The 20,047-nt window shown below is 35.2% G+C and overlaps 1 protein-coding gene across 2 annotated transcripts in view; it reads right to left on the minus strand.

Moving 5' to 3' along the window:
- Window positions 1-323: 323 nt before the first annotated feature.
- The window catches only part of LOC134535866 (excitatory amino acid transporter 3-like), a 63,156-nt gene continuing 43,432 nt past the window's right edge, over window positions 324-20,047 (minus strand). For both annotated transcript variants that reach the window (XM_063375209.1, XM_063375218.1), the window contains one exon: window positions 324-3,109. In XM_063375209.1, the coding sequence (XP_063231279.1) occupies window positions 2,959-3,109 (151 nt within the window). In that variant the 3' untranslated portion in view covers window positions 324-2,958. The remainder of the gene's footprint in view (window positions 3,110-20,047) is intronic.

Below are 20,047 nucleotides of genomic sequence, written 5' to 3' on the forward strand. Positions count from 1 at the left end.
TGACGGGTGAAATGCAAGATCTACCTTATAAATTAAGATTTTTTTGTCAAAGTATTTCTTTTCTCCCATACAAAACTTCAATTTTTTTAATTATTTTTTGTAGTTGGATAGTTATTTTTTTATTTATTCTTATAGTGTGCCAGCTATCTTCTCAGTCATATTTTCTTGAGATCCATTTAAAATGGTTCTGTGAATACTAGAACAATGATGATGATGCAAGTATGCTTTGTAAACACACTTTTAATTAACCTTTATCCGATTTTCAACTTTAAAAATATAAACAGGAAATCAATGTATATTGTTACGAATTTTATTGTCCCTTTATTTCATACAAAAATGTTTTTTACAAAATTGATAAAACAATTTTTTTTAATAAAGAGTATATATATTTTTAATGGGAGTACAGTTATTAATAACATAAATGTGTATATTTTAAAATAATAAATTATATTTAAAATTTAAAAGACTTTATATTAGTTTTATAAAAAAAACATAATAAGACGAAAATTAGAGAAGTGAACTTCAATATGTATCAACAAATCTACATATTTTTTTTGTAAACATTGCTGACATCAGTTGCCATGGGGTTATTATTTTTGCTGGAAAGAGCAGGAATGCCAGTTACCGTTAAAAAATTAATATATGTATAAACACTGTCTTAGTGGAATCTTATTTTCAGTAAAAAAATTCTACATGTCTGTCTATTATGAACAGTGAACTCGAAATTCTGCTGAATGCCCTACCATAGTTGATTGATTTATCGCTTCTTTTTTATATTAGTAGGACCTATAATTTTTTAAGAAAATATTTCTGAACTAATTATGTATTAAAACACTTGAGCATCACCTGTAATTCGTGAACTGTTAGGTTTCTTTCAGGTATGTGTCTACTGTCGGCACACCAAACACAGAAATTTTGTAAAAAAACAAAAAAAAAACCTCGTAAATGTCAAGGCCAAATAAGGCAAAGGCTTCTCTTATAGATGACAGATAATTACAAGGAATAAACACGGGCGCAGACACAACCTATTACTAGAGACCTGCAAAATTCGCGGATTCATTGACCTCTAGGATAGACTCCACAGTCCTTTAAATACTCGCGGAAATGACACCTGTTCATTGGCTACTGACGCGTGAGACGTCTCAACTAGGCTGTCCGTAATTCGGCACTTTCTTCGTTTAGTGTTTCCCATTGGCTCACTGTTCCCGGGATAAAATGTGGGCCAATCGCAGAAGCGGTACGAAGGTATAGTTGTTTTGTTGCTAGCCTATCGCGAAATGAATCCGCGAATTTTGCATGTCTCTACCTATTACAGTCCAATACGTGTTCGTAATTTTTTTTCGCGAAAAATATTTCTCTATAAATCATTAGAGGTGGTGATTTTTCGCAAAACAATTTGTTGGATTACTAAACTACAATACAGTATTTCTATGTCAGTAATTTCTGCTTATGATTGCTGGCCATTTGCAAGAGAAGCCATTGCCTTATTTGGCCAGCTCACTTAGAACGCATTTGCTTCCGCACAGAATTACTGTGATTTGTGTACCAACAGGGGGCATGCACCTGAAAGAAACTCAACCAGTCACGAAAATAGGAAGATGATACAGTGTTTAACACACAACTTGTCTTTAAACCTTTCCAAGAAAAATCACCGCTCTATATATCTGGTATTCCTCGCTTTCTTACTTCCTTTAAGTCCATGTTTGAAAAAGGTTAGTAGTCGTAGTGTATTATAAAAAAAATATTTTTTTCTATAAATTTAATTTTTGAATGGAATCATTTATAATATAGTTATAAAACAAACATGTTATGAATTTGTGAATGGCTGCTAACACAGCGAAAAGATTTGTAGCCCCTAGCACATGCTTTCAAATATATTGGTACTGGCTGTGGGACCCATTGGACCGGATCAAAAAGTAATCCATTGGGAAACGTAAACATACATTCATTGCTTCATATAATACAACGAGTATGTAAAGTATATACCATTTTAAGGTTTTCTTTCCAAGGTTGCCCGTATGCATCCCAGTTGATTTGAACGTTTTGTAATCGACTACTTGACAGTCGTTCCTTTTATGAACTGCACTAAGTTCGACTTTGACATAGCCTGTGTTACATATGTTCCATTTAACGGGATATAAAAGGGCCTCCATACACGCTCAGTTTATCTGTCAGTTACCTGAATCGTGATAGTAAGAAAAAAAACTGGATGTTTGTAGCTACAGCTCAGACTAACGTCCAATTTCTCCATTAATTCCTTCTGTTGTATTATTTCTGTGAAAGTATGAGGCAAGTTTGTTAATACTTTTGGTACCACTTTACGATCATATTGTGGTTGAACTACTTTAAACATTTCCATAAATACAACCCACATGTGGCAGCCTTTTTGAAATTGTAAGTATAGTTAGTATCCCCAAATCCTAGTGATTGGAATGGGACTTGTTTATTTGATTATGTGAAAATGAGGATCTCCCTTTACGATGCGCCCACTGCGAAATTTATCATTAAAATGGCGGGATTTAACGATCATCTGGAAGAAACTGAGGTCCCCGGGCTCAGGGTCGAATACACGAGGTTTCACCGGACGGAACTGCACAGTTACTTCAGTTAATAGAATATGACGTCACGCATGGAAAAAGAGACAAACAAATTGACTGGTGGGGAAGGAGAGAGGTGAGGAGGTGTGGGTGGCCAGAAGGGTGTGCCTTTTTTTTCTTCACCCTCGCACACATAATATAGTCACGGTACGGTAAATTTCTGTGACTGCGTACCATAATTCCTTCATTGTGTACCATAATTATCGTGCGTGCCGTAGAAATGTCTCAAGAAACGCTCGCTCCCCCTACTCTTTGCAAGAGTTCGGTGGTGTTCGAATGAGCTTGGACACGGGTTTACGGCGGGTGCCGCACCGGTCCACTCGTGGAGGGGGAGGATCCCTGGTAGGCGACTCCGGGGTCATCAGTCGTCGCCGACGACGACGGCTGCCTTGCCGTCGGCCTCCGCTGAGCCCTCCGGGTCGGCGACGCCCAGCTCCTTGCCGCTCAGGCTGGCCACGATCCCGGCGCCCAGCGCGTCCCCCACCACGTTGATGGTCGTGCGGAACCGGTCCCTGGGGAAACACCGCGAACCACACTGGATGCACGGTTGAGGCCTTTGGGAGTGGGAAGCCTACAACTCACGTAGTTTCGGTTCCCTACCACGTTCGTGCAACTTCGGATTTCTCTCAAAAATTGAAATTAAAATAATCGAAGGGTTACGTTAGGTTAGGTCAGTCACAACATGCTTGTTTTCATTGATTTAGCGGCTGAAGTGGCGTTAATACCAAAACGCAAAACTTTGGAAATATTCGGAAATTCTTGCAGGGAACCGAAACTACGTAAGTTGTAGGCTTCCCTTTGAGAGTTGCTGAGGGCCCGGGGGAAACGCTCGGTTCACATGCCACGTTGGTAATTTTATTTAAGTGCTATTTCTAAAACTTTCAACTCCATATCTCCTCGTGCGTTTTGTTCAGCCACAAATATTTTCAACGAATATGCGCCCAGTGTAAATATCATAGCTACAAAAATTTTTCGCAAGTAATGTTAACTAACGAAGATTTTTGCGCCTCTGTACACCCGCGATATTACACTGGTTGAATGTCTGTTGGAAAATATTTGTGGCAGAAAAATAAATGTAAGGAAGTTAAGGAATTAAAGAGTTATAAATAGGACCTTAAATAAAAGTAATGTTGAAAGAAAAAATAAATAAAAATTAACATAACGTGTGGGATAGAGCTTTAGTGTACCATTTTTATACCATACAAATGAAAAAATATATATATATATAAGATAGAAAATGAAGATTGTAAACGTTACTGTGGCCATAACAACTGTAAGCGTGATCTCCGCTATAACTTGTAAGGGTTCTTATGAGTTCTATTAGCAAAAAACTTGTAATATCCGGGTGAACTCTCGCACTCAATAAAGTCTCAAAACTCATGTTCCCCGGGGATTTTTACCCATCTCTCGCCACCAGTTTGCCAACCTGCCTTCACCTTCTGGCCGGCACAGGGTATGATGCACATGGCTATATAACCAATTGGAATGCAGTTGGATTGAGCTGAACGTCTCTTCGAAATCGGCGGCATTATGAACTATGAAAGTTACGCGAGCACCCCCGGATCAGACCAATCAGAGCTCGGCAACGTCCGCCACGTTTACCGCTTGCGAAAAAAAAAATGTCAGCGAGGTTTTCAGTACTCGCCGAAGATGTGTAACATCCACCCCGGTAACGGGAAAATTCATGTGTTCTCATGTTACGAATACATTCGGACACGAAATATAACGTATAATTCTTTAAAATAATGCCTAACAAAAATTTTTTTTTTCAACTACATTTCTTGGCGTTATTCACACGTTGTTTCTGCACCTGCCGGAGCAGCTAAGTAGACTATTGAATCAATTGATTAGCAGACCGAAACCGAAATTTAAAACTATGTAATGTAATGGCTCCGATAAAAGTGAAAAAAAATACACTTTAAAAATTAATAATCCATACTTTTTATCTGATTTTTGATAAGGAATTTTATTAAAATAATGTCCATCTTGTTAAAATTTACCAAGCATCACTATTATAACGTTTCCCGTTGTCTTTGTGAACTTCGAATAGCGCCATCCGCCACAGATAGCAGCACCGTGGTTACACATTTCTGTTAACTTCACGAAATTGCTCCCACCAAATGCCGTTTACCGAGAGTTAAGATGATACACATAAAAAAATCCAGGTTTGACTCCACCGGGAATCTAGCCATGGATCGCCTTGATGCCAGGGGTGTCAGCCCTCGTAACTGGGGCGGGTTGTGGCTTCAGAATACCTCGCGTCTGGTTCATTGCGCTGGTACGTATGCCCTTTTAAAAATGGCAGCTCACTTGGGAGAAAAATACAAGTTGTTTTGGTTAACCTTTTGTCATTATTTTTTGTTTATTATTTAAATATTATTTTATTGTTTAATAGCTAATTAACCCTGTTTTGTATTTTTTGTATTTATTTAACCAAACTTATTCCAAGCCTTAGGATATGTGATTATTATTCGAGAAACCATTATACCACCTTTTTCACTTATTTAGGGGAGAGATTTCGTAATAACATATAGCTTTACTTACAAAAAAATTCCTACTGAAATGTTTTCAAAAGAAATCGAGTAGGCCTACTGCCGGATTAAAAAAAAAAAAAGAAACATATAAGTTCCAAAATTAAGGATAAACATATTTTCTTTCTTTCATGTAGCCGTTCCCTTTAGGCCTTTTTATAACATAATCCAATGTAAAGACTCGCTTGAACCCCAAATTATTCGATTTTTATTACACATACAAAGACTCTTTCTATTTTACAATCATTTAAATATTTATGTTTATAATTCTTTAATTGTAAGCCTAGCTTACCACAACCGTGTATACGATATCTCTAGATTTAGTCATTGTTTATAAAATACAGCAATATGAGTGATTCATATTTGAAAGCGGAGTAAACAGAAATTATAACTTGCGTAAGAGATAGAGGAAGAATTAATAGTAACCAGGGAAATTTTTTTTAATACCACTTTCTGCAATATTTTAAGGAGTATTTTATATATTTTTTTTAAGTTACTATTGCTACTGTTTTAAGGTAATAATTTTGTTAAAAAATTGTGCTAAACGAGGCCATTGTTACAAACGAGAGCTCATCTATATCAATATTATAAAATGAGGAAACTGAGTTGGTTTCTTTGTTTGTAAGAAGTAAACTCCAAAACTTTTGGACAGATTTTAAAAGCATATATTTAACTGCCATAAAGCTGCATTATTTCAGATGGATATAAATTGTGTTTTATTTAAAAAGGAATTTTTTCCGTTATGTATATTATTAGTTATAACTATAATTTTTTCCGTTATATATATTATAAGTTATAACTTATACCGGATACAAAAGATGAAATTGACTTTAAGTGCAGATTGAAAGTTTTCCCATTGCAAAAGTCTCAACGGCAACGCCCACTATGTTTCCCTATCCCGGAAAGTGAAAAACATTTCTGTATCTACACTACTAGAAGACATCGCGAAGAACAGTAATGTTTATCTTGTACATGCAAGCCTTTTAAATGAACAGGCCTATCGATGGTTCGGGTACTTGGAATCGATTTATATGTCAGGGTTTTAAATTGATTCATAAAATAAAACTTTCTTAGTAAAAAATCTTGATCCGTTCGTGTGAAGCAATAACTTTATGGAAACGAATAACTTTTCGACAGAGCGCTGCCCTCTGCAAACTAAACAAATGAAAGTTTATGTAGTTATTCGTAAAAGCGAGGCTAGAAACCAAAGAAAACAGGTTTTTTTTTTTTGCTTTCATTAAGAACAAATTGTCTTCTCAGAAAATTAATTCTCAGGTCCCTCTTTTCATTGCAAATGATGTTGTTGGCTCGTTCTGTGAGTTTTTTTTATTTTACCCTCTTTTCAACGAGTAAACACACAGGATTGATGAGCTTGCCGTGAATTCTCAGCATTCATATTTATACATGACATTCATAAATGAATACAAACAATTCCGCCTTTCTAACGTATTCTTCACACACCAACAGAACATTTTGAGTCATAGCGTTGCATTTTAAATACACGCAATCTCTTTTCCACGCATGTTTCCTTCTATTTCATAAAAGGTGCAGGAATATAAAATGAGGTTTGAAAAAATGATTTTCTTGCATACTGTTTCACTGAAAATAGCCTTAGTTAGTAATTCATAAAAAATTGAACTTCCTAAGTACGACACAATAAAATAGCTATAAATATTAAATGTCAAAACTACAGAAAAGCTTTGCGGCTAAAGATTTAGTGGCTCTTTCACTTGGTGCAGACACAGGTTTCATATGTAAGAATATGAGCCATACCAATTGCACGGATACACAATTATTTATATTCTGCTTCATCACACAATGACTGTGCTTCCTTAGCACAAAAGTTGACAAGCAAAAGTTGTTTATTATAATGGTATAAAATATTGACGAGAAAATAAAATAATGAGCTGAGTGTTCATCATCGTTTTCTCACTTCTCACATAGCAATACTCTTTCACATAACTAAGCAACGGAGGAAAAAAATTGCTGGTTTAATTACTTCCAGGACATACTTCAAAATTCTCTGCATACTCGAGCCAGTGGCACCTGTTTATTCGCTACTAACTTACAAGACGTCTGTACCGGATAAGTTGTAATAGTATAGTTCTTTAGATTAAGGTCTCTCATTAACTCTGAGACATCCAAATTTAAGCCAATACCGAAACAGGGTAAAGAATTATTTTATTATTATATCCGTAGTATATGAATGGGGATTCGACTTTTGGAGTCGGAATGTGGATCCGGAGCCAAGTTTTCGCCATTTTGGGCGCCATATTGGATGACCTGGATACCGGCTGCCATCTGGGATCTAGCATCAAAGAAACTTTTTTTTTCTCGTCTTATGGTTTTTGTCTGCTAGAGGTCGCCATCTTGGATGACACAAAATTCTCCATCTTTGTTTCCGCTGTTTGTTTCTTAAGTCTGCCAGAAACTCTCTGTTTCATGCACATAATTTCAGTGTGACATTAATTACCAGTGTTGTTATGACCCTTATAGGCATTTTAAATTCAATATTTTAATACAAAATACATTGGAAGCGAGGTGATTCGAACCGTAATAGTTAGGACTCTTGTGTGAAAAACATACAACGACTATCGAAATATATACCAGACGGAGAATTAAATAACATATACATAAAAATTACTAATTCGGATTTATTTTTTTATATGAAATAAACATAGGTGTAAATGTTTGAACACGAGATGCCATTCTTGTATTCTATTCTTGATATAGGAGCGTTAGTGTCACATAGTGTACACATAATCTGCTAAAAGGTGCTGTCGCCATCTTGGTTTTAAATACTTGCTACTAGAAGTGCTATCAACATGTATTGTACACATCGTCTGCTAGAGTTCGCTGCCGCCATATGGGTTTATGTTTTACCCGTTAGTGTGCAGTAGTGTCAGTTACCAGATAGTCAGCTGTCGTAGCATCAGCCATGATTTCAGCCATCTTGGCCGTCATATTGAATTTTGAAAAATTTACAGAAATAAATAATATATTAATTTATTTATATATTTGTTATTTCTATCCATTTAAATTTTTTGTTCTTTCCTTTGTCATTGCTAAGCATAATTAAAACTTAACATTTATTATTTAAGTACGTTTCCTATATTCTTTGTGATAAATCGCTCCACCTGGCAGCAGTTGTAGCCAGGCCAAAATGATACATTTTGTTTTGGCAAGATAGAGTTATTGCCTACATTTGTAGACAGGCTACAATGCTGCATTTGTAGCTTCGCTCTAAGGCTTAATTTGTAGCCAGATGGAGCAACTTTCGATTATAAGTCACAGTAAACCTAAAAAACTAACATCATTTAAAAGATATTAGACAAAAAAAAGTCAGTTAACTCCTTGAGACCTGGAAAAGCCTTTCTTCTCGTTCGTCTGTGACATAAACAAATTAAACTATATGTAATTCGAACAACATGTTCAAAATTCTGTTTCATAATAAGATGAACTACTTGGACAATGTATTATTTTTAATGAGAAATTAACCCTCGAAGTTAGATAATTAAAAATCCTATTTAAGTGGTTGTTTCCATTTTTAACTTTCAACAAGTTTTTGGCATTAGTCGCAGAAGCTGACATGGATTCCGGATCGTTACCTGCAGCGGTATCGAAAGATTACAGGTGTAGTTATTGCAGTAGGGAGTTTACCTTGTAAAAATACTAAGCACTATGAGAGGAGCGAGTGCATTTTGGTTCCTTACCACATATTTTTTATTTTTGGTCTCTCTCAGACATTATTTAGTCGATAAAATTTATTGATTAAATATTGCAATATCTGTACAGCCAAGCCATAAATGATAACGAGGACTATTGTACAACAGCAAGTAAATGGAATAAAAACAAATTATTAGACTTCTGTAATGATACGAATAATACGAAAATGCTGATACTAACAACATTATCCCAGATCTCGCTAATGACTTGTAACTGAAAGCTAACGATGAAAGTGTCTTCTTAATGAGAAATTAAAATATATTTATAGCAAATATTATTCACCACCACAAGTCCCAAAACCGTGGATATGATGTGTAAAATAAATTATTCACATCATACTTATGATAATGTTGATCACTAAAATTATGACGATATTTGTTACTTCAAGGTAGGAGTTAGATAATATTACTTTAGATATCTTAAAAATATTGATAATATACATATACGGAAGATGAAAGTAGCAGAGATATTGCAAACACATCATGGGAAGATCCTAACATATTGGTCAATATGTTAGGACTTCTACCTTTTTTGCAAAATGTTAAAAATTTATCCATCACTAAAGAAACATGGATTATACTTCATGATCTAAGAGGTGTGGCCTACATACAATGAATGATTTTATAGCATTCACGCATATAAAATTTAAAAAAAATTAAATTATTTGTATTTAAAAAATACTATTTTATTTCTCTTTATATAATTTCCAAATACTTAAGACTGATTTCTCGTAATTATAGTTCTAACTTGAGACAGTAAATACGTCGCCAATAACTTTAAAAAAATGGTGAGTAATAATAAAGCCATCCCAGCTATAGGGACCAGTTCGAGACAAATACAAGTAAAATCATATGGAGCAGTTGTAGCTAGTTGGAACAATTATACTCAGTTGCAGAAATTGGAGATAGTGTAGCCAGATTCTATTGTATCCTGTTGATCGCATCCTATTGTATCCCAATGTATCGTATCGATCGAATCATATCGTATCCTGCCGATCGTAATCTATCGATTCCTGTTGATTGTTTCCCTACTGAGTTGAAAGTGGGTCAAAAATGTACTGTTTTTGCGTTGAATGTGTATAATCAAGACTGAAGATTTTATTGTACAGCACCCTTTTGTCATCCTATAGTAAGCGGAAAACGTATTTTAGAATTCTTGTTCCTATATTAATCGTAAAACATGTTTAGTTAGTTGGTATATGTGCTTGTAATAGGTTATAATCATACTGGAGGCCTGGCATTCAGAAAAATATTGGCTTGTCTGCTTTAAATAAGAAATATTTTTTTAAAATATGGCATGTGTTATAAAAGATAGCCTCGTGGTTTGACTCAACTTCGTCTATACGTATGAATTTGATATGACTTGGATGAAAGGAATACGAAGTTGCGAAATTGAATGCATCTTGGTTCGGAGAAGCCAGTTATATATTTTTGTAATTAGTTTGACTTGGTTCAAATAATTTCAAGTGTCAAAAAGAAGGCCGCATGGTTGGGAGACGCTTGATCTTTATGCCTGAAAATGTATATGACTTGTTTGAAAGGTGTGACAATTATCGGAAAATAAGGCCTTTTGGTTCGGAGATGCTTGTTCCATATGCTTGTAATTGGTTTTTATTTTATTTAAATAAATGCTTAATATCTAAGCAGAAGACCTCATTTTCGGAGACATCTGTTCTATATGCTTGGAGTTGGCAATATAGTAATCATAAGTTGTGTTTAATACTACCTCCTGGTAGGTATAGTGATATTGTGGAATATATTTATTTAGTCGACAGTCATCTTGTGTAGAGTCCTTGTTTAAAGTAATAAAGAATAATAAACTTATCGAAAGGTAATGAAAAAAATAATTAAATAATAATTTTTATTTTAAATTACTCTTAGCAGTGACACAGGAATGAACGAAGGACGGAGATTGATCGAGTCAACAAATATAATGATATGTTAATTTTTATTTCATATTTGGAATTATTTTCCGAATTTCTAGGTTAATAATAAAATATTTTCAAGATGGCGGAAAAATTACCACCGGGGCTTACCGAAGGATGTTACATAGGTAATTTAAGCCTATTTGGGGAAAATTCATCATATTTAATCAAATAAGTAATTTTAAGCTCGAATTACTTTTTTTTAAATCGAAAAAAAGATTAGAACCAAATACTCTCGAAACAATATTTGAATAAGCAATTTTTAAATTTATTTTTACAATTTATTCCACATACTTAAGTTTATAATTACAGATATTCGATATGACAGCCTGGATGACCGAAGAGATGGTGGGTGCTACGAAAACTGACAATCTGGTTACTTACACTACTGAACTATGGCGGGTAAAAAATAAACCAATATAGTTGCTGTGAACTCAAGCAGACGATGTGCGTACTTTACGACACTAGCACTTCTAGTAGCAAGTATTGAAAACTAAGATGGCAGCAGCGCTCTCTAGCAAGCATTGTGTGCACTATGTGACACTAGCGCTCTTAGTTACAAGCATTGAATACAAAAATGGCGTTTCGGTTTCCGAAAACTGTTGTTATTATTCCTATATATTAAAAAAAAGGTGTAACTATCGAAGGCCATTTGGTCAACGTTGTTTGTTTTTCATACCAGAGTTCCGAGCTGTAATGGTTCAAATCACCTCGCATCCAATGTATTTTGTATTAAAAAATTTAATTTAATAAGTCTACGAGAATCCTATTAACACTGGTAGATGATGTGATATTATATGCATGAATATAGCGATGCTAGCGAATTCTGAGAAAAAACATTGGAAACAAAGATTGCGAACAATACGTTATCATAGATGTCAAACTCCAACGAAAAAATCCAATATGGTGACCTTCAGCAGACGAAAACTATATAGTGGTTGTGACGCCAGATTCCAAAATGGCGTTTTAAAATGAAGGAAAGTTTTAGAATCCAATTTGGCGGAATTAAATATAGTTAAGGTCATCAAAAAAGGCGAACTCAGCAGACCTAAACAAAATGGAAGATGGTGACGATTTCTAGGAAACGTAAAAGTGGGCATAACATCAGACTTAAAAATGGTGGTTGTGGTATAATTTAAAATGGCCGAAGAACCCAGAAGTCAAAATGATGGAACACAATTTTGACGGATTCTAAGATGGACGCCGGGAACAAATTCATCCAAGATTGTGGCCGGGGTCAAGGTCATGGTAAGAGGTCATGGACAGGGTTAACCAAGTTAGCCGCCGTGACTTCACAAACCAAGATGGCCGCCTGGGTAAGATCAAGATCACCCCATTTGAGGCGTTTTCGTCACAATCCAATATGGCAGACCTCGGCTCCGGCTTCACACTCTCCGGCTTCACACACTTTCCACTAAGTAGCCGGATTCATATACTACTTGTATCTCTAAATATTATTGCAAATATTTTTAGTAAAAACTTTTAAAAAAATGATTTCGTTAGTATGTTAAAAGGGACAAAGCGAGTTTAACGACTACACAGTCTTATATAAATATCTAAGTCAACGGGACCTCCAAGATAATAGTAGGTTTCGAATCACTTGAGAAGCAAATCGATGCTTATAAATTTAATTCACGTCAGGTTTCTGGATCGAATTCACGACCCTCGACATATAAGCGAGAAGCGACTGTAATCCGGGTAACTGAGAAACCACTTCGTTTCAAGAAATTTTAATTGGCTCAGTCGTGCAATACGACTAGCTTGTCAAATATCAAGTCATTATTTATTTTTTAGAAAAGCGTTTTTAATGATTTAACTTTGCTCGAGACTGAACGTTAGTTTCCTTCTAATTTTCATGCCTCCGATGTTTAACTGTGATGATTACGGATTTCTGGGAAGTATTTAAAGTGTTCAGCTTTGAATGATTCGGATGAGTTTGCAGCAAAAAAATCTTTGTAGTTTTTTTTTTAAATTATATATATATATATATATATATATATATATATATATATATATATATATATTACAACAAACAGGGGCACGATGGTTGATACGCCACATCGCTCACCTTCCACCAAATTAACCCTAGGTTTGGTTCTCGGCGTGGTCAACACCGGAATATTTTGCAAGTAGAAAACGTGGCGGAAGTGACCTGAAGCCGTCTAGTTTTCTCGGGGTTCTACCATTTTACCCCCACCAATGCATTCCAACACTTCTCTGGTCATGTCGCTACAAAAATCAGCGTGTTTGATTACCTTAAGGCCTACGTTGCGCTAATCTTTAGTCATTCATTTAACAAACCGATATTCTCTTTCCGGTACATATACTCGTACGAAACCGCAATATTTCAAATGTTTGTTTCGTTGTACTCTTGCTATATGTATTTCTTATGAGCTTACATAGTTTATAATAAATTTTTATTCATCTAACTTGCAATGTATCATTTACATTTATCCAAAATCCAATAAAATCCAATTTACTAATAAGTTGAAATATTTTTCTGTACAGTTTAGAGCGGCAGACCGATAATTCTAAACAGTTATAAATTACCGATTTGCACTACGTTTATGAATTTCATTAAAAATTGTAATTTTTTGGTACATACAAACCTGTAGCTTCAAGAACTTTAAACGTTGTTTAGTTCTTCAAACGCGCGATAGGACATTAGTAAATAAACTACAATATGATTCAGTAAATAATAACGCTATCCGACTGGTTAACCTGTACCGCATTACTGTTTGAATAAAAAGGTATAATATTTTATTAAAAAATGAGAAAGATGAACAGAACAGTTATGTAATAAATTTACAATGTAGCGAAAACCAAATTTTTGTCACATATATATATATTTATCTGTGTAGGTCTACTTAACATTCTAAGCCATGGATTTATAAACGTATCTTCTGTTGCTAGGATGATTTTATGGCACTAACAAATCATTAACTTACATCAAGTCATGCACTCCCATTGCACAAATCTTTCAAAGATAATATTTAACTGTCTACATGGATGATGGGTACAAAAATTGGGTCACTTAATCACATTCTTCTTCCCGCAGTAAGGTTATCTCCCACAAAACTGATAAATAACTTTAAAATGCTACAAAACTACATTAACACTTCTGATGGTTTGATATTTCATATTACCAGTCAGATAAATTTATGAAACTTCAATGAATAAGACATTAGACTCTAAACTTTTGAAATATGACTTGATGAAATCCGGCGCCGCTACATTCTGTCTATATGTAACAAGTTTCATATTCGAAAGTTATCAAAACAGGAATCCATGGTTTACGTTTCCTTCTGCCATTGTTTTTTTTAACAACTTCATATGGTTGTCAATTTTCGTAAACAAGCATCGCGTGATGTTTTGTAAGTGAAAGTTGGTAAATGAGTACCACGAGTACTACTTTCGAGCAATTTCAGTTTTCATAAAAAAATAACGTAACATAGACTATGCGTTGCAGAGACAGGTCATTTTTCTCTCGCACCAGTCCCCTTCCCCTAGGCAAACATTCACTTACCTGCGGTTCCACTCTAATTTAATGAGGACTTTGCGTGTTTTACTCAAGTGTTAAGCCAACAGGTGGGGGGGCCGCGAAAGTGGAACTGACTTCTCGTCGAGTGCATTATGTAAGAGGTGCGAACGGTCAAGTTTTAATGGCTGGTGGGGTAAAAGCAAGTGGAACAATGGAAAATTTTCGTGGGGCCACCTTTTGTCCCAAAATTTAATGTTTTAAATATGACAAATGCAAAATTAATTTGGTGAATTCTTTTCCCTACTAGTTTGCTTAAGAGTTAAGAAGATGTAATGATTTAAAACATTATTTTGGTCATACACATTAAAGGTTTACACTGTTTTTCATAGAGAAAACCTGAATAACGTACAGAAAAAGATGAATACCTACACAAACACACAGAAAACCAGCCAAAATCAGCCAATGTTAAATTCATAGACAGCACAAAGAATTTCTTGGAAGGAGTAAGTCAGAACAACATCACATCACAGACTAATAGAGTGGGCTTACAAAGATAAGACGAGACAGTTACAAGAACATTAAATTCAAACAACAACCTTGGACAATACACAATGTAAAACAGAAGAAACCAAAGATACTAAACAGACAATATCCTGTCTATGCATTTAACATCAGCTTAATTTGGCTTGTTTACAGTGTGTGTGTGTATTCATCTTACTTTGTCTAGTTCTTCGAGCTTTTTTTTTTAGACATACAATGTTAACCTGCAATGACGTATGAAGAAATAAAGTTTTTAATCAATCTTCCACAGTGCAAGATTTATTCAAAGAACGTAGTATATAAATATTATAAGCCAACTGATAGTAATTTGTTTTTATTGACGTCTCTTTGACAGGTAGGTCTTACGAGATGTTAAACACGTTGTATGTCACGTTCTAGGTGCGGACGCAGAGAAATTACACACATTCACTGTTTTTATGTATATGACCTATGATTTTCTGTTATAATAATTAATTTACCCATGGCGATCAGTTGAACAATATAAAGATTATTTCACTGTAGAGCCATATTGTGGAGAGAGAAAAATAATGTATATCATAAAAACCTTCTCCTTGAAAAAAAACTTCGATATGCCTACTTTCATGATTATAGGTCAAACGGTACACCAACATCCATTTATATATATATATATATATATATATATATAATGTCATTCTATTGTACAAAGACGTAACAACAATGATTATTGTTCCTAACATAAAACACCTTAAATGTATGTGTCTCTTGCTTTAATCAACCTCATAAGCATGGGGCGTGAATTTTCTACGAGAAAAATCTAATCTCTCATTAGAATTTGTATTCCCGTGCTAGCGATTTTTCACATGTAATTGGCGGCCGCCTGCAAGGGAAGCCATTTCCCTACTTGGCCGGGCCATTCAGGACGCGTTTGCTTCCGCACCGGGTGGCTATGATTAGTACGATGACTGTAGACATGTACCTGAAATAACTCTAATCAACCACGAAACACAGGCAATTATACAAATTGTTAAGCCACAGTTGTCTGAATTTTTTTTTTTCGTGAAGATGTAATTGATGAAAACATAACAGCGTTAAACATATCGGGAATATTGGAGGAGGAATCGACTAGGGAACAATTAGCATGGAGTGGTTTCAGGAAATCAAGGCGTGTTGAGTGCTACCGCCTACTCTCGTTTGTATTTAGATTTGCTTCTTGTAGGATCTTTAATTTTTTAGAGAAAGCCGCTTTAGTATTTGTCACCAGATATAGTGACTTTTTCTTACAGTTGGTAACGCTTTGGGTTAGATTTCTGCAGTTTCTTTACAACTCCTGTTTTTTTCTTTTTTTTTACGTTTTATATTACTGCCTAACTCATTTGGGATTTTTTAGTATTTGTACCAGCATATTTAAACTTATTAAATTTTAAGTTTGAAATAAGATTGTTTTTTAACGGCTTACTATGAAGTGTTTGCGTGAGGCAGCCGTGAGGTGCTGTATCCTCGGCCGGCGCCGAGCAAGAAGTGAGACGCGCCGCGGCGCGGGAGGCTGCAAGCTGCCAACCAAGGAAGTAGAAAGATCGCTGAGTGTCGCGAGTGTGCGGACGGCCGCGCAACTGATGGCGCTACCTCGGGCAGTGCTGTGTTCAAAAACTCTTCCGCGACGTCTTCAAAAGCAATATCTTTGTTTTGTGTGGCCACCAGGCAACGAGAATTTCTACGCGTCGGACCTTAAAGTTAAAAAAAAAAAAAAAGCTCTAATCATCTTAATGCCTGCACGGACATGAAATTTCACCAAAGTTTGTGCCCCCGTTTTAGTGCCCCAAATTTTTCCAAAAGTCACGTGCTGGATTTAAAGTTTTCTTACCGGCTGGCTGGTTCGTGCGTAGTACGTTTCGCAAGAATAGATTTCCAATAGTAATGATTAGAGACCCGGAAAATTCGCGGGTTCATTTCGTGTTATGCTAAAATTCAAATAATTATACCTTAGTGCTGCTTCTGTCATTGGTTCACTGTCAATATGGAAGACTAAGGGCCAATTAGAGACCCTCACTCATAGAAGTGTCGAATCACAGGCCACCCAGTCGAGACGACTTACAAGTCAGCAGCCAATGAACAGTTGGCATTTGCCCGAGTGTGTAGAGGATATTGGAGTCTATCCTGGAGGTCATTGAACCCGCGAATTTTCCGGGTCTCTAGTAATGATTTATCGCTACCTGCAGAAATATTAACATGGTTGTTAACAGCTGGTGTGGGCCCGCATTTAACTGACACGTCGAAGGGCGTTAACTAACTTTCAAGTTGACGTTTTACTTTTCTTTTGGTATACCGCAAGAACTTAAGGTGTTGAGCGGATGGTTTTACGTAAATTCATTGCCCTGAGAAATTAAATTAGTGATAATAACAAAAGTTTTATTTTTATTTTTAAGGCAGTATGGAACTGTCGTCTTTGCTCGAAAGACCCGAGCGCACATATTTGCACGACTCAGCTGCGTCATCGTAATAGCGGTAATAATGCTCTGACATCAACAAGTTTAAATGCTGGAGCTAAGCCAAGGGTTTTTATTTGTACTGCAGTTATATAATGATTTTCTTATGCCCGTTTATGTGGTAATAAAATATAAACTTTTTATATTATTCTGCCAAGGACATGTAACATCATGTTGTGTGGCTAGTTCTTGAAAACGGTTTCAAGTAGTCAAGTAGGTAATAACAATAGTTTTAGTATATTTTATATAATTGCGTTTAAGATTTGCGTGGTAATATGGGGTTTAGTGTCATTTTTAGTTAGATAATAGTTTTTAGCTATTTCACCTTTAAATTTTGCACGCCAAGTGTTGTACGCTTATAGTTGATAAGTTACGATATAAGGTGTTTACCAAGTATGAAATCCAGACAAGGACATGTGAGTTTGTTGACTGGTGTTGTATTATTTCTCTATTTTTCACAAATATGGAACTATTTAAAAAAATATTTTTAAAAAAAACTTACGCCCTATAATAGTTCCTATAATTTGTAAATCAGATTTTTATTTATCTGGTTTAGACGGTATTCTGCTCAGGATTGTTAGTAGTTTTTCATGTAGGTTTAATTTAAATTGATTTAAGAAACTATTTATTGTCATGTGAATACTGGTAGGGTTTACGTTTACGTAAAGCTCATTTACTGATTTTCCGCAGCTGATGCGTAGAACATTAAAAATCTGCTTCTTTTATCTCATTTTCTAAATATTCCTTGGAAAAAATTGGCAATTAATGAGAAACAAAATTCAACATGTCACGTGAAGCCAATCCTTAATACACAGTGGTACTCTTCGAGTAGGCTCTACATCATTCACCTTGAACCAGTGTGACCCGGTTTCGAATTCCGAAACTTTCTCCAGCCAGATCGTTTCGAAAAGACCGCTTTGAGAAATATGTTAACAATACCTTCATGACGACGAGGATTTGGTTATCTCGAGACACCTTTTTTACTTCACTGGGTGTCACTCCATTCTTGCGGAGTCGTAAGGCCAGTTCTTCACGCAGAGGACAGAAAAGGTACTTGCAACTATAAATGAGCGATTACGCAAGTAGAGTAAATGTTATATCAACTAGGACCCTAGTTGTAATCGAACCTGTTAACTGCCCGTGTAATCTCTCCTTTAGATCCGCCTCCTTTCAAAGTCGGTGCCGTGGTAACGGATGGACTTAAAGAGGAAGAAGTACGAAAGTTACCTAAGATAAAGGTCAAGTATTAAAATTTCAGCCCGAAATGTAAAACAAAAACAGTTAACTTTCTTGTTCAAGAGAACACGTGGTGACGAAGCATTCATTTACCTAGCAAGCAATCTGTAGAATCATAAAGTTAGGAATTGTCGAGAAATGGCATACTGTGACGTATGTGAAGTTCCTTTCTACATAACCATCGCCATTTTGCAAAACACAAAACACGCTTGATGATGATTTGTAAGTATGGATTAGAATTTCCGTCTTTGAACAGTCAATTTCATTATATACATTCCTTAAAAACTTTTCCCACAGTTTTAACACTAAAATTCAAACAATGTTTTTGATGTCTCGTAAAAATAGTGCTGTCCATCAGCTAGAAGAAAAATAGCTTCAAACAGGGTGCGTGTATGTATTCACAGTCACCTACGTAAGCATACATTAAACAATATTAAATATTTAATGATGCTATTTTTTCTTTAATTTCATAACATTCATGAAATTAAATTACTAATGGACAATAGTAAGTATTTCATTTAATCCATATATTAATTTTGTAGTTAAATAAAGTAAATCTGAATTTTTTACAAGCGAGAAACATAGTAAAAGGTCGGTTTTCTCAGTGTACTCCTGTTTCCCCCATCTATAGCCATTACGTCGCTGCTCCGTTTCACCGTTTAAACATTCACCAATTATTAATCTCTAATGACCTCAGTGTCAAAAAAAATATGACCGTAATTATTTTATTCACGTTCGGTGGATGTATGGGAAACGTGTTTAAGAACCGCTCATTCACCACACAAATGTGTCCGATACATTTTTAAAACGTAAAATTAACTTACTGAAACATTACAATATTCCTACAACATTACTGAAATGTGCCTGAATCTACTGTGTGGTATGACCTGTATGTAAGTTCTTTGAATGAATCTTACAATACGAAAAAATATATATTTAAAAAAATTTGATAGACATACATCATAGCTAGTTTACAAGAACGGACAAAAAAATGTGTATATTTATTTATTTATTTGATGCCCATTACTGGTTTTTTTTTCTGTGACATCCAGTGTATTCCAACATTGGCGTTTGTCTATTAAGGGAGTGAGTAACATTTGGGGTTATTATTTTGTAGTTGACTGAAACGCTGGTAATCATGTAGACTTATTCAATGGTTTAACTCCCATCAAACGAAAAAAAAAATTACGGCGCATACGTATCGCATGGTTAGTTGCCAAATTAAAATTTGTTACTTTTTTTTGGACCTACAAATAAGGGGAATCAACAGGAAAACAGGCCTAAATCTTTTTTTATGTTTAACAGCAATGCTACTGGCTACTTCAACAAACTGTTGGAGTTTCTTCCAGATTTTTTTTTTTTTTAATTTTACCTGGCCTTCTGAAATCCTGAAACGAGTGAGTATTTTGACGGCTAAGCGAAACAAAATCCCGTATTATCTTTGAAAGAATTGTGCAACGGGAGTGCATGGCTTGATGTAAGTTTTTGGACATACGCCATTGATAAGCACTTTTTTCTGTAGAAGAAAACTAAAAAATAAATAAATA

The sequence above is a fragment of the Bacillus rossius genome, chromosome 1 (genome assembly GCF_032445375.1).
Source record: "Bacillus rossius redtenbacheri isolate Brsri chromosome 1, Brsri_v3, whole genome shotgun sequence".
Classification (NCBI taxonomy): domain Eukaryota; kingdom Metazoa; phylum Arthropoda; class Insecta; order Phasmatodea; family Bacillidae; genus Bacillus; species Bacillus rossius.